The sequence below is a fragment of the Castor canadensis genome, chromosome 11 (assembly GCF_047511655.1).
Source record: "Castor canadensis chromosome 11, mCasCan1.hap1v2, whole genome shotgun sequence".
Lineage (NCBI taxonomy): Eukaryota > Metazoa > Chordata > Mammalia > Rodentia > Castoridae > Castor > Castor canadensis.
In genome coordinates this window covers 85,154,157-85,168,654 of record NC_133396.1, presented here as the reverse complement: position 1 = coordinate 85,168,654, position 14,498 = coordinate 85,154,157, and the positions used below count along the sequence as shown (strand labels likewise).

General features: G+C 42.6%; 1 protein-coding gene across 25 annotated transcripts in view; it reads right to left on the bottom strand.

Annotated features, from left to right (window-relative positions):
- Sec16b (SEC16 homolog B, endoplasmic reticulum export factor) overlaps positions 1 to 14,498 on the bottom strand; it is an 86,365-nt gene that overhangs the window by 25,619 nt on the left and 46,248 nt on the right. For 15 of the 25 annotated variants that reach the window (XM_074047366.1, XM_074047367.1, XM_074047362.1 and 12 more), the window contains 7 exons: positions 12,830 to 13,135; positions 12,364 to 12,431; positions 6,363 to 6,503; positions 6,111 to 6,203; positions 5,610 to 5,721; positions 5,409 to 5,488; positions 4,392 to 4,490 (listed from right to left, as the gene is read on the bottom strand). In XM_074047366.1, the coding sequence (XP_073903467.1) occupies positions 4,392 to 4,490; positions 5,409 to 5,488; positions 5,610 to 5,721; positions 6,111 to 6,203; positions 6,363 to 6,503; positions 12,364 to 12,431; positions 12,830 to 13,135 (899 nt within the window). Of the gene's footprint in view, positions 1 to 859; positions 951 to 2,559; positions 3,668 to 4,391; positions 4,491 to 5,408; positions 5,489 to 5,609; positions 5,722 to 6,110; positions 6,204 to 6,249; positions 6,504 to 12,363; positions 12,432 to 12,829; positions 13,136 to 14,498 lie in introns of those variants that run through there. The other 10 variants (XM_074047378.1, XM_074047377.1, XM_074047375.1 and 7 more) reach the window with 9 other exon arrangements.

Here is a 14,498-nt window from a genome sequence, read left to right as displayed (position 1 = left end):
AATTTCCAGTTTAAGATGGAAAGCAGAAGAGGTAAAAAGTCACTTCCACTCTACAGTGTGGGGGTAGGGGAGTTGGCAGAAAAACTCATGTGAATGGAGAGACCCAAATTGCATATCTATTATGCTTTTCAAGCAGGAGAGAGTTTTACATACTCCCTCGTGGGTAGAAAATAGAGGTGGATGCAGTTTCTTGCTCTGCATACTCAGAGAAAGAGGTCGAAAAGAAAGAAGCTTTGGGCTGGCAGAGTGGCTCAGGTGGTAGAGCACCTGCCTATCAAGTGGGAGATCCTGAGTTCAATCTCTACTGCCATGGAAGGACGGAAGGAAGGAAGGAAGGAAGGAGGTAGCTTTCTTCTAGTAGGGGAATAAAATCTAGTAGAGGCTTTGATCCTAGGCAACCTGAACGGGGAGGTGAAAGGGGAGTGTGTGTAGGTGACTAAGTCACAAACCTCATTTTATAGCCACATAAGAGGATTAGACACAGGGCTGAAATGGTGATATGTGATAAAGACACATAAATGGAATTTAATGGTTTATTCTCTTTCAAATTATTGAACATTAAGTTTAAATGTTTTCATATAAGTATTAAATTGTATGTATATAGCAGAATTGCAAATTTGCGCACTACCACTTGGTTTTGTGGATTCTTTCTCTCCTATCATTGATCATTCTTACTGCAAGCTTGTGCTCTACTGAGGAGCAGGTGCAGAAACAAACTTACCAATTAATAATATTGCAGGTTCTTCCCTTCTAAACAGTGTCTTTCTATCATTGCTTTGTTCAAAGAAACTTGTATTCATTCTCCATAAATGCCTTGTGGTGGGAGCCTATGATCCTCACAGTGTGCCCTGTCCCTTACCTAGTCCTGGCCTGTTGTTTCTGGAGCACTGCTGGTCCCATCTGGCCTTCTAGCATGCTGTGCTCGTTTCCGGAGGCCACATTACAGCAGGCTGCAGAAAGCCAGGGGCTCTGTCTCAGAACATGAATATGGTCATCCCCAACACTATGACTCCCAAGACACATTGAACAACTTGCTAAGCCAAAGCCAGCTTCTCCCCAAGTCTTGCATCCCCTCCGAGGCTCTGGAAGAGGAAAGGGGCCTCTAACCCTAGTATATTTCCATTTCTACTCTGTTCCCCAAGCTTCCACCTCAAAAAGTCAGGGACAAACATCTTCCTCTTACAGCTGCACTTGCTTTGTCTTACCACAACTGGTTTTAACCAGCTGAAGCTATAGAAAACGGCCATGATCTTTAGCAACGCAGCCACCACTACCCAGGCAAAGCTGATAAATAAGAAAGAACTTCGAGTGGCACCAGCTCATCAGACCCTAACTTTCCTGACCAGGGGCAATGGGATTTGTTTTAATCAAGCATATTCACATTCTGACTTTGCTAGGGTAAAAACTTTCAATTATTAATTATCACAAACCCCATGAAGCTCCTCCCTCTGTAGCTGCACCTGCCTTTTCCCCTTCTGAGGATTTGTTCACTGCTGTGTGCCTTCCTGTGTGCTTTCCCCCAGATGGGAAGAAAGCTCAGTGCTTGCTTTGTTGAGCACTGTGATCATTGCTTTTCCTTGAGTGTCTTAACAGGAGGAAGAAGTAAGGACACAGATATCCAAGGTCTTTGCCTTCCTCTTTGTTCTCCACTTTCCTCCACTGAAGCCCTCCTTTTTACTGGATAAAACTTTCCCTATGTCATTGTTCCCAGAGGAACTATGCCTCATGGCCTAATGGCCTAGCCCTAGTGACAGATGGAACACAGGAAGAGAAACTGGCTTAGCAATCAGAACACATCTTGAGAAGTCTTTTTACATTATTACTCCCATTATAAACATATATAAAAAATGACAAACCCACAGTTAAATCTGATAATCAAAAATAAAAAGTCAAGATTTTGCTTATTAGATTGCACACTAGACATTTAAACACTTATAAAGTTCTTAGCATGCACCAGGTACTTTTCTAAGATTTTCATTTAATTCTTGCAATGTCCCTATGAGGCAGGTGCTATTTTACCATCCTGGTTTTCTAGATGAGAAAACTGAAGCACAAGACAATGAAGTAACCTTGCCCAAGGTTACAAGGTGAACTGTGCATGAATAGGATTCAAGTCTAGGCAGCTTGACGCCCACAAAACTCACATTCTACTGCTACCACTACTGGGTGTCAGCGTACTGAAGGAGCAGCAGCCTTCTTAAGGAAGAAACTGCAGCTGCATAAACCAAGGGCCTTCTAGGTGCAAAACACTTAAGTATGCATCTTCTAATTTAATCTAAGATGCAAAAATAATGTTTTTAGGCAACAGAATATACAACATTTAATGAAGTGACTGATTTGTGTCCAAGGAGTTTTTGTCCATATTTTTTAAATTGAAAAAAAAAATAACATTAGAGTAACTTGGAAGTAAAGAGAATCTGTCCCTGATTTTTCATTAACAAAGGGCTCTTTCCAGCTGTTCCCACCTGATCACACAATGAAACCATTATTGGAAAGACTTCAGGAAAGAGAACATCAATGTAGTTTTTTCTTTCTGCAAAAATCAGCCAGAGACAAGCATTTGCTACAAAATTATCTGAGTTTAATCGCTATCAACATCAGAACCATAGTACATTAAAGTACAAAACCTTTATGTACAATTACACATACAAAAAATGTTCTTTGTGAGAAGCAATTTCAGCAAATCTGACAAACAGCAAGAATCATTCCTATTTTGGGTATGAAAGGAAAAATGGAAATTTTCAAGATCTCCCCCTCCTTCTTCAGACCCCAGTGACCCTCCGAACATCAATTTGCAAAGGCCTCAGGAAGGAAGGAAGGTAGTATTAGCAATATCAGGCACTCATTCCTCCCCTCTTATGGAAAGGATGAATTTTTAGGAAACATTTTCCATCATTTATTATACTGATGTTCCATCCATCTGCATCATTAGATTCAGTAGTTACCATGACAATATGATGCCTCCAGCAATCTAACTTGATAGCCAGATGCCAGAATGTGAAAAAATAGGACCAGCTAAGAAAGTGAGAAAAATATAATTAATCTGAACCACAAAGAAAATATGCACAAAACTAGGACCAGGAGGAAAATTGCTGAAATGTCATTGAAGAAGGAACTATTGAAGGGCAGCAATAATGAATTTTCAGTGTAAAAACTTTGCTAACTAGAGCCATGTACTGGCCTATAAGTAAGGCTGAGGAAGGAGTCAAAGTTAGTCTGGAATGTCACTCTGAGCCCCTGCTGCAGAGCCCAATGGTGTCACCATTGATTCTAACCATGGGATTCTAAGAACTTTGCTTTCCTGAGGTTCTCAAGTTCCCTTGTCAAATGTGGCTGTCGTGATGCTCTGATCACTTCTGGGCTGCTCCTACACCCAGAATTTCTATCTAATGAAATAATTTCCATCATGCTGCAGCTAAACCAATGACTGGACTGAACTATTTCTTGGGACATCCTGTCCCCTTGCCTTTTAAGTGCCCAGAAGAGGTAACAGTCTAGCAAAACCTCTTAAGGGACTGAATTTGGCAGCGGGGATGGGGACTGAGAAGGGAAGAATGATATAGAAGCTGTGCTTCTGGGAGACACATGACCATTCTCAGCACGGCTGAGTTGGATAGCGGCGCTGAGTTAGGCGGTTTGCTCGATTCACGCTAGTAGCTGTGGGGAGCTGGAAAAGAAAAACAAACATTAGGGGACAACCCCAAGCATGAGTCCACCCAGGCTGACTGGTTGGATTGAGCAAGGGTACCCTGAACATCTGCCTAGAACACTCCAACAGCAGGTGGCTGACCAGCATTGTGTTCTAATGATCAACCTTCACCTTCTAACTATGGCAAAAAGAAATTTAATTTTATAAAGAGGGAAGGCCAAATGGGCTATCAGCAGACCTAAGCCTGCCCCAGGTGCCTGAAACATAGAGAGGTTAGCATCAAAGTTTGCAATAATCCCCTCAGCTCAGGACAGAGGGATAAGGTATGACACCATGATACCAACTCTGTGTATTTCATGTCTCAAGCCTATTAATGGTCAAGAAAACTACTTTAGGAATCAGGGTAGAGGGAGGATGAAGGAGAATTGTAGAGGATGTAAATTCATGTATAATATATTTGATACCACAACCTGTGTAAATGCCACAATGTACCCCCACCTATCACAACAACAAAGGAACAAAAAGAACAATAGTCACAATTGTGAATATTGTATGCCAGACACTTCCCATACGTATCTGCGAGGAAGCTACTAATAAACTATTTTACAGATGCATAAACTGAGGCCTAGGTTAAATAATTGCTCAGGAACTCACATATAGTAAGTAGTAAGTTGGCACTATAAACATGGTCTCCTTAATCCACAACCTGTGCTCCTACCTTCTCCTCCATGGTTATCCTTACCTGAGGGACCTGAGATGGGTTATAGAGAGGAACAGCCCCTTTCAAGGTGGATGGAGGAAGCAGAACACTAGGTTTGGAGTAGAGCTCAGAAGAAACACCCTGTTGTGGAACACAATAGAAAAGCTGATCAGTGGATGCTTCCTGAAATGCCGATCTTCTCTGAGCATCAACTTTTGTCAAGAGAAGGGAATGGGAAGGGTTTCTTGTAAAATTCAGGAAATGTCCAGCAAACAAATATGACTCAAGTATGTACAACCAACACTTAGGTGTAGTGACAACGCAAAGATGCAAGTGCTAAAAAAAAAAAAGACTCAGGTGCTGCCGTACCTGAAACAAGTAAGAAGGAAAAACCACAGTATATTTTTCAGAAGGCCTAAAATGCTATAAGAGTGCTCTAATCACACTTCAGGAAATAAAAATGCTTTCTTAGCAATAGGCATGAAATCCCTTAGCAATGTGGACAATTCATGAAGAATTGTGGCCCCAGCCAAAGGAACCAGCAAACTCCAAGCTCACACTGAGACAGGGAAACAAGTGGTCCCCTAGAATTCACCAAAGGGGCTGTATCAACAGAATTGTGTCCTTCTAAAAATTCATATGGAGAAGCCCGAACTCCCAGTGTCTTAAGCATGTGACTGGATTTGGAGACAGGGTCCTTAAAGAGGCCATATAGGTGCCTAATCCAACATAACTGGTTTTCTTACAAAAGGAAGAAAGTTGACACTGACACACAGAAAGGAAAGACCATGTGAACACTCAGGGAGAAGACAGAGATCTACAAGTCAAAGAGAGAAGACTGAGAAGAAGTCAGACTGTGAGAAAACACATTTCTGTTCTGGAAGTCCTCCAGTCGATGTACTTTGTTATGGCTCCCAAGCAAACCAAGGTAGACGCCTTCTCCATATTCCTGTGAGTCAGCCCATCACAGGGCAGCACCTCCAGGCTACAGTGAAAGTTCAGGTCTCACACATACAGCTATTAGCTGGAAAACTGGGTTCCTGCCCATGGACTGCTCACCTTAAGCCCTGAGAAACCTCCAATCCCAGTGTCCTGGACTGGTTCCCCAGTGGATGCAAATCCTTGGATTTCATCCCCACCTAGAAAGCAGTAAGTCAGAGCTATTCTTTTGCACACAAATCATGAGCCCCAACTCCCAGAAGGCACCCCTCATCCTGGAGGACCAACAGGACCAGAGATAACCCAGAGGAACTGAGGTACCTGTGTCCTTGGAGAAGATGCTGACACAAGGCAGAGGTGCGGACTCCAGAGGAGATGTCGGTGAGAGGTCCAGGCTAGCCTGGTGGGGAGATGATGCTCTAGGAGACTCCTGCTTTGTGAAGAAGGAGAGACAGCGGAGCTGACATTGGTTAACAAGCTCATGCCAACCTATGTGTATTCCTGCACCCACAACAGTGGCCTCCACCTGTGACCTGACATTGGGGGGAACTCTTCCCAAAACACCATTTTCCTCCTGCCACTCCTCTGAATTACCTCGTGTTGCTGGACCTCTGCAGTTACAATTCTTCACCACAACTTTTTAAGGCCATTTATAATCTGCCCTGGGCCTCCCAGAACCAATTGATTTCCCATGGCCTCCCAACACAAAGCTCTGCTCCATTCAGACTGGACAGAGTCTTCTGGCAGCCCAGATGCTGCTCAGTGCCAGGGGATTTCCCCTGGTGCCCCATAGGGACAGACCCCTTTCTCCCACCAGGGTACCTCCGAGTCCGAGCTGTCTGATGAATTGACAGAGTGAGACCCACTGGTCTTGGGCTTCCCTCTAAACCAGCTGAACCAGTCAAACCCTGAGCTCTGGAAGGAAAAAGGAATTTTTATGGGCCATATATGTTTGACTCACCCACCCCAGTACAAGATGGAGGTGGAGAGGAAGAGGACCCCCAACTCTGCTCCACCATTTAGGACAGGAAGGAAGGGGAAGGAAGCATGGGAAATGGGAGCAAGCCTCTCCACCTTTGTAGTCTCTTTCGTGTCTCTCTGTGCAGCATTTTGGGAAGATTTTTTATCTGTTTCATCAGAGGATGACACCTCATCCTCTTTGGCTGAAACGGTGGAACTCTCAGACAACCTTTGCACTCTGGGAACCAGCAGTGCCTGTAATTAAATAAGAAAGAACTAACATCAGTCCAACATTTGGCAAGTAACAAAGCGCCTTCCCATTTACCCTCCCGCCTGACCACTCAATAAATCGAGAACAGTCTTGGGAGATCACATTTCACTGAGGAGGGAGTAAAGCTTAGCTATGAAAAATGTCTTTCCAACACCTCCAAAAAGGAGAACTATAGGCCAATCTCCTTAATGAACATTGATGCAAAAATCCTCAACAAAATAATGGCAAACCGAATTCAGCAACACATCAAAAAGTTTATTCACCACGACCAAGAAGGCTTCATCCCAGGGATGCAGGAGTGGTTCAACATACGAAAATCAATAAATGTAATAAACCACATTAACAGAAGCAAAGACAAAAACCACCTGATCATCTCAATAGATGCAGAAAAAGCCTTTGATAAGATCCAACATCATTTCATGATAAAAGCTCTAAGAAAACTAGGAATAGAAGGAAAGTTCCTCAACATTATAAAAGATATATATGACAAACCTACAGCCAGCATTATACTTAACGGAGAAAAACTAAAACCATTCCCTCTAAAATCAGGAACCAGACAAGGATGCCCACTATCTCCACTCCTATTCAACATAGTACTGGAATTCCTAGCCAGAGCAATTAGGCAAGAAGAAGGAATAAAAGGAATACAAATAGGTAAAGAAACTGTCAAAATATCCCTATTTGCAGACGACATGATCCTATACCTTAAAGACCCAAAAAAACTCTACTCAGAAGCTCCTAGACATCATCAATAGCTACAGCAAGGTAGCAGGATATAAAATCAACATAGGAAAATCATTAGCATTTCTATACACTAACAATGAGCAAATGGAAAAAGAATGTATGAAAACAATTCCATTTACAATAGCCTCAAAAAAAATCAAATACCTAGGTATAAACCTAACAAAAGATGTGAAAGACCTCTACAAGGAAAACTATACACTTCTGAAGAAAGAGATTGAGGAAGACTATAGAAAGTGGAGAGATCTCCCATGTTCATGGATTGGTAGAATCAACATAGTAAAAATGTCGATACTCCCAAAAGTAATCTACATGTTTAATGCAATTCCCATCAAAATTCCAATGACATTCATTAAAGAGATTGAAAAATCTACTATTAAATTTATATGGAAACACAAGAGGCCACGAATAGCCAAGGCAATACTCAGTCAAAAGAACAATGCAGGAGGTATCACAATACCTGACTTCAAACTATATTACAAAGCAATAACAATAAAAACAGCATGGTACTGGCACAAAAACAGACATGAAGACCAGTGGAACAGAATAGAGGACCCAGATATGAAGCCACACAACTATAAGCAACTTATCTTTGACAAAGGAGCTAAAAACATACGATGGAGAAATAGCAGCCTCTTCAACAAAAACTGCTGGGAAAACTGGTTAGCAGTGTGCAAAAAACTGAAACTAGATCCATGTATATCACCCTATACCAAGATTAACTCAAAATGGATCAAGGATCTTAATATCAGACCCCAAACTCTTAAGTTGATACAAGAAAGAGTAGGAAATACTCTGGAGTTAGTAGGTATAGGTAAGAACTTTCTCAATGAAACCCCAGCAGCACAGCAACTAAGAGATAGCATAGATAAATGGGACCTCATAAAACTAAAACGCTTCTGTTCATCAAAAGAAATGGTCTCTAAACTGAAGAGAACACCCACAGAGTGGGAGAAAATATTTGCCAGCTATACATCAGACAAAGGACTGATAACCAGAATATACAGGGAACTTAAAAAACTAAATTCTCCCAAAACTAATGAACCAATAAAGAAATGGGCAAGTGAACTAAACAGAACTTTCTCAAAAGAAGAAATTCAAATGGCCAGAAAACACATGAAAAAATGCTCACCATCTCTAGCAATAAAGGAAATGCAAATTAAAACCACGCTAAGATTCAACCTCACCCCTGTTAGAATAGCCATCATTAGCAACACCACCAACAACAGGTGTTGGCAAAGATGCGGGGAAAAAGGAACCCTCTTACACTGTTGGTGGGAATGTAAACTAGTACAACAACTCTGGAAAAAAATTTGGAGGCTACTTAAAAAGCTGGACATTGATCTACCATTTGATCCAGCAATACCACTCTTGGGGATATACCCAAAAGACTGGGACACAGGTTACTCCAGAGGCACCTGCACACCCATGTTTATTGTGGCACTATTCACAATAGCCAAGTTATGGAAACAGCCAAGATGCCCCACCACTGACGAATGGATTAAGAAAATGTGGTACTTATACACAATGGAATTTTATGCAGCCATGAAGAAGAACGAAATGTTATCATTCGCTGGTAAATGGATGGAATTGGAGAACATCATTCTGAGTGAGGTTAGCCTGGCCCAAAAGACCAAAAATCGTATGTTCTCCCTCATATGTGGACATTAGATCAAGGGCAAACACAACAAGGGGATTGGACTATGAGCACATGATAAAAGCGAGAGCACACAAGGAAGGGGTGAGGATAGGTAAGACACCTAAAAAACTAGCTAGCATTTGTTGCCCTTAATGCAGAGAAACTAAAGCAGATACCTTAAAGCAACTGAGGCCAATAGGAAAAGGGGACCAGGAACTAGAGAAAAGGTTAGATCAAAAAGAATTAACCTAGAAGGTAACACCCACGCACAGGAAATCAATGTGAGTCAATGCCCTGTATAGCTATCCTTATCTCAACCAGCAAAAACCCTTGTTCCTTCCTATTATTGCTTATACTCTCTCTACAACAAAATTAGAGATAAGGGCAAAATAGTTTCTGCTGGGTATTGGGGGGGGTTAGGGAGGGGGCGGAGTGGGTGGTAAGGGAGGGGGTGGGGGCAGGGGGGAGAAATGAACCAAGCCTTGTATGCACATATGAATAATAAAAGAAAAATGAAAAAAAAATAAAATGCTAATAATTATAAATACTGTGGCAATTGTAAAAAAAAAGTTCAATCCTAAATATTATTATTAAGGAAGAAAAAGAGAGAAACAAAGTATTAACTGAAAGTCATAAAAAGATCAACATAAATAAAAAGAGTAAAAAGTAAAAAAAAAGAAAAATGTCTTTCCAAAGGTATAGGGACAAGGACAGGACCCAAGACCAGTCTTCTTGTTATCTTTAACTGTGAGGCATTTTTTCTTTTGGTTGGACTGGGGTTTGAACTCAGGGCTTCAAGCAGGCACTCTACAACTGGAACCACACCTCCAGTCCAACCTTAGGGCATTTTTGTCTGTTGTGTGACCACTCTAGAATCTAGTCCCCAGAACTGTGCTGAGGCCTGGAGTAGACAAAAAAGGCCTGGAAACACACCACAGAGACCCCAAACCCAAAAAACAGCGACTGTGGCAACCAGCAAGCTTAGCTCCCTTAGATCTGAACTGGCTCACTCAAGAGCACAGGAGGGAAGCAAAATACACCATGGCACTTCATTTTAACTTTTCTTTATTGTGCTAAAACATACATAGCATAAGGCTTACTCTTTAACTACTTATAGGTTAAGGCTCAATGGCCTTAAGTCTATCCACGACGGCATACAGCCATCAGCTCCATTCGTCTCCAGAGCTTTCTATCACTCCCAACAGCAACTCTGTACCTTTAGAGGTTAGTGTTTAAAGACACTAACTCCACGTCCCTTGTCCCCAGCCCCTGGTCACCTCACTCTACTCTACTTCCTGTCTCCATGAATTTGCCTATTCTAGGTAACCTGCTTAAGTGTAATCATGAAACCTATTGCCTTTCCGTGTTAGATTTGCACTTAGTACTCTCCATAAAGCATAACTGGCACAAACTTTGGAAAACACTTTGACAAAATACAGAAAATACTGTTTTTATTCTAATAAGTTTAGTATCGCCAACATGCCAGGCACTCTCCTAAGTACCTTATATATAGTGATCCACTTAATCCTTCTATATTCTGAGGTAGATATCATTATCATCATCTAGTTTGTAAAATGAAAAAAGTAAGACATAGAAGGGTGAAGCAACCTACTCTTCAGGTCACACAACCAGTACCTAACACAGAACAGGTTCTACCTAAGCAGTCTGGCTCTCTTGAGAACTTCTCCTTATTGACATAGACAAGAGTTTATATGCCAGGATGGCCATTGTGTGTACTGTATATGAGTGAAAGTAAGAAAGACAGGAAGACAGGAAGGGAGAAAGGGAGAAAGAATAGAAAGAAAGAGGTAGAGAAGAAGAGGAGGTCCTTTTCTTAGTGCTCTCCCCTACCGCACCCCATTTTCCAGGCATAGTGAATCTCTTGCTCTTCCTTGACTAATCCAAGTGCACCCACTCAGGACCTTTGCTGTGGTTGTCCTCGCTGCTGCGACACTGTGCCCTTGATAGTTACCAGGCTCATTTCCACACTCCATTCTGATCTCTGCTCAAAGACCTCCTCAGAGACACCTCTTTACACATTCCCTCTAAAGCAAATCCCCTGAGCACGGAGTAGTTCATTTCTGGTCACCTCCCCCATACATCAGTGTGTGAGGGTAGTGTGTCTGTTCACTGATGCACCCCAGCCCTACTAAAGTGCCTGATAGATTATAGGAACTCAGCAAAAACTTGTGGATGAATGCCAGAACCTTCACACAATGGATTTTGTCACATAAATATTAAAAATCATATTTATGAATAATAAAAAAGCTTATTGTGCTAAGTAACATAGAAAATAAAGCTTTATACATACTTTTTTTAACCATTTTAAAGCATACATTGTGTGTGTATATATACACATATACAGAAAACATAATGAGAAAAGAATCAAAATATTTGACAATAGTATTATGAGTGATGTTCATTTGGGATTTTTTTGGGGAGACGGGACATTGTCGATACTGGAATCTGAACTCAGGGCTCTGCACTTACTAGACAGGCGCTCTACCACTTGAGTTGTCTCCAGCCCTTTTGCTCTGGATATTTTGGAGATAGGGTCTCACTTTTTGCCTAGAGTAGCCTGGACCATCATCCTCTCATTTTATACTTCCCACCATAGCTGGGATAACAGGTGTACACCACCTGCCCAGTTATTGGTTGAGATGGGGTCTTATGAACTTTTTTGCCCAAGTTGGCTTTGAATTATGATCCTCATGATCTCAGCCTCCCAAGTAATTATGATTACAGGCTTGATTCATCATGCCTGGCAGTTTATTTGGTTCTTTATATGATATTTTATTTTGTAATTTTTCTGTAATACTCATGTACTACTTTTCCTGTCAGAAAGAAAACAACAATAAAATTTAAGGCCTGTAGCCCATTACTGCTTGAAATGCAATATGATATAAGTTTCCAACCAGGCAAAGCTGCAAAATAACTTAAGTTTGGCATCAAAGCTGCCCACTGCTGAGGGAAGGGGTGCATCCAGCTAACAGCTAGGTGGAATAATTAGACACGGTTCCCTCCGACACCTTACAGCCTAACTGAGGAGAAAAGATAGAAACAGGCATCCACAGCTACCATAGAGCTTTCTTTGACATGAAGCAAGGTAAAAGTTAAAATAAGGAAACAAATACCAAGACTCTTTTGTGACTGCAACATGGCAGGGTACAGTGAGCTTTTGGTTCAGTAGCAAGAAGAGATTGCATAGGGACCAAGATCTATCTGTGAGCCCAACATTAAACCAGCTTTGTTGCTCCCTTCCCTCAAGGACAAGAGGATGGGATGAGCAGAAGCAAAAATTCAGCCTCCTTCCCAACTCCCAGGTCTGGCGTGGAAAGAAACAAAGGGAGACAGAGCTCCTGGTGTCAAAGTGGAGCTAGCATGTGACTAAGAAACCAGGGGCAGGTAGTAAAAAGCAGAAACAACAGAGTGGCCTGGGCATCTTTTCTGTCTTGTCCTGTCACCTGAGGTTCAGAAATGACCTTGTGACCGTCAGGATCCTGGGAGAGTTCCTGAGGGGCTGTATCCTCTCCTAGAGCATCAAAGAGAAACAAAGAAAGCAATTCAAAATTTTTTTCCAACCAGTCTGAAGAAGAGTAATGGGGATTCTGAGCCATATGGCATTTTCTTTACTCCGCCCTACAGACTCTCCATTAGAAACTATGGAGCTTTTCAAGGATAGGGCAGAAGTGGCTGTGTTTGTCCTACTGGAGAGGTAGGTGGACTGGCAGAGGGCACACTCATTGAGGGGCATGCAAAGAACCAGCATGTGGGTTAACAAGGAGCCAGCCCTCAATGACAGGCACACCTCTGACTATCTCTACTAGCTCCAACCTCACTTCCTCCCACTGGTCCCTTCACCTCCCTCACCTGCTTCCTCCCTGCCAAGGCTCCATCCCCAATGTGTCCAGTCCAGCTGGCAGGTCTTACCCAGGGTGGGATGGAGCTGTAGTGTATCCTCCCCGACTGTTCCTTCAGCATCCCCTGTTACTGCCATGCTGCTGATGCCACCACTGGTCCCTGGGAGGTGGGTCTCAGGAACAGAGTTAAGAGGCACTGGGACCCCTATGTGCCCTGGAATGCCTCCTGCTGGGTAAGGGTCCAGCTGTAGGGGAAAGGACTGCTGTGGGCTAGACTGGGCAATGCCTGTCTGCTCAGGTGTTGGCCACAGGGCTGACTGGTGCCCAGGGTCTTCTGAGTTGCCTTGCTGTCCCAAAAGATCCTGGTAGACAGTGTCTGAGACAAAGACAGAGGAAGAAGTGAGACCTGAAATGTGGCATTTGCCGACTAACCATGCCAGAAACATCCCTGCTCTGTGCTCTTTAGAAAGCAGTCAAAAGGACTGACTGCTTGATGTGGTTTCCATTACTGTGATGACAAGCAAAGCACAGAATGACTGTGACACCTCTTACTGCCATTTCAAAATTATTTCCTCACAGCCTTGGATGATCTCTGAACCCTCAATCCATCATGCAGGAGGACAGAAACTACCACCCCATCTTACTCCACATCTTTTAATTTTCAAGTAAGCCCTCTCCTTTAAGGAGTTCCTAGTGGGCATGGGTATTTGAAATTTAGAAAGTTTACAGTTAAAAAACTCAAATGAGTCAGGCAGGGTGGCTCACACCTATTAATTCTAGCTACTTGGAAGGCAGAGATAGGGATCGAGGTCCAAGGCCAGCTTGGGCAAAGTTAGCACAAGACCTGTCTGAATAGCAAACTAAAAGCCAAAGAACTGGGGGCATGGCTCAAGTGATACCACACTTGCCTAGCAAGTAAGCAGGCCCTGAGTTCAATCCCCAGTACTGCAAAAAAAGGAAGAAGGAAAATTAGACCTTAGAAATGACGGCTAATTTTTAAGGAATCATAGCCTGCTGAGAAGGTTAATTAAGGTGTGAATGTGTGAAATGATTGGCACAAGGTCACAGGACTGGTGTGGGCATCTAGTCTACCTGCCCCACTGGGCAACAGCACAGCAGTCAGGGCTATAAGAAGCCCCATCATCCAGTGACACCAGCCTGGCTCTCACAAAGCCAAGAAACAGAAACCAGGCCTTCCCTTCCTTCCCTCTCCTCTCTTTCCTCCCTTTGTCCATCCCTGAAGGAAGTCCAAAAGACTGGAAGAGATAACATAAAATCCCTTGTCTGACCCAACCATGAGTTAACTTGGGGGAAGGATATGGAGTTAACTGGGGATGTGATACCTACGACCAGCCACTCATAGGCATCCCAAGAGGAGAAGGGATATTGGGAAAACATCTCAAAACATGCTTATTTTACAGTTATATGACAATCATTGCTCAAAAATCTTCAACTCTTCCCATGTCACAACACTAATGTAAAATGCAAATAACCCACAATCTCTGGCCTCAAGAAGTCTATCCAGCTGGAGAGAGGTTTTAACCTAGGCAAAACAATTACCTAGCAATGCAACATGTAAAATTTTCAGGTATTAAAAAACCTAGACTGTGAAGCAGAAACAGGAATGTGTGAGGCCACAGGAGCTGTGTGGAGAAGGTACCTGGACCAATGGGTTGGATTTACACAGACAAGGAAGGCACCTTGGGAAAGGAAAGGTAGCTGTTTCCTAAATTATTTTA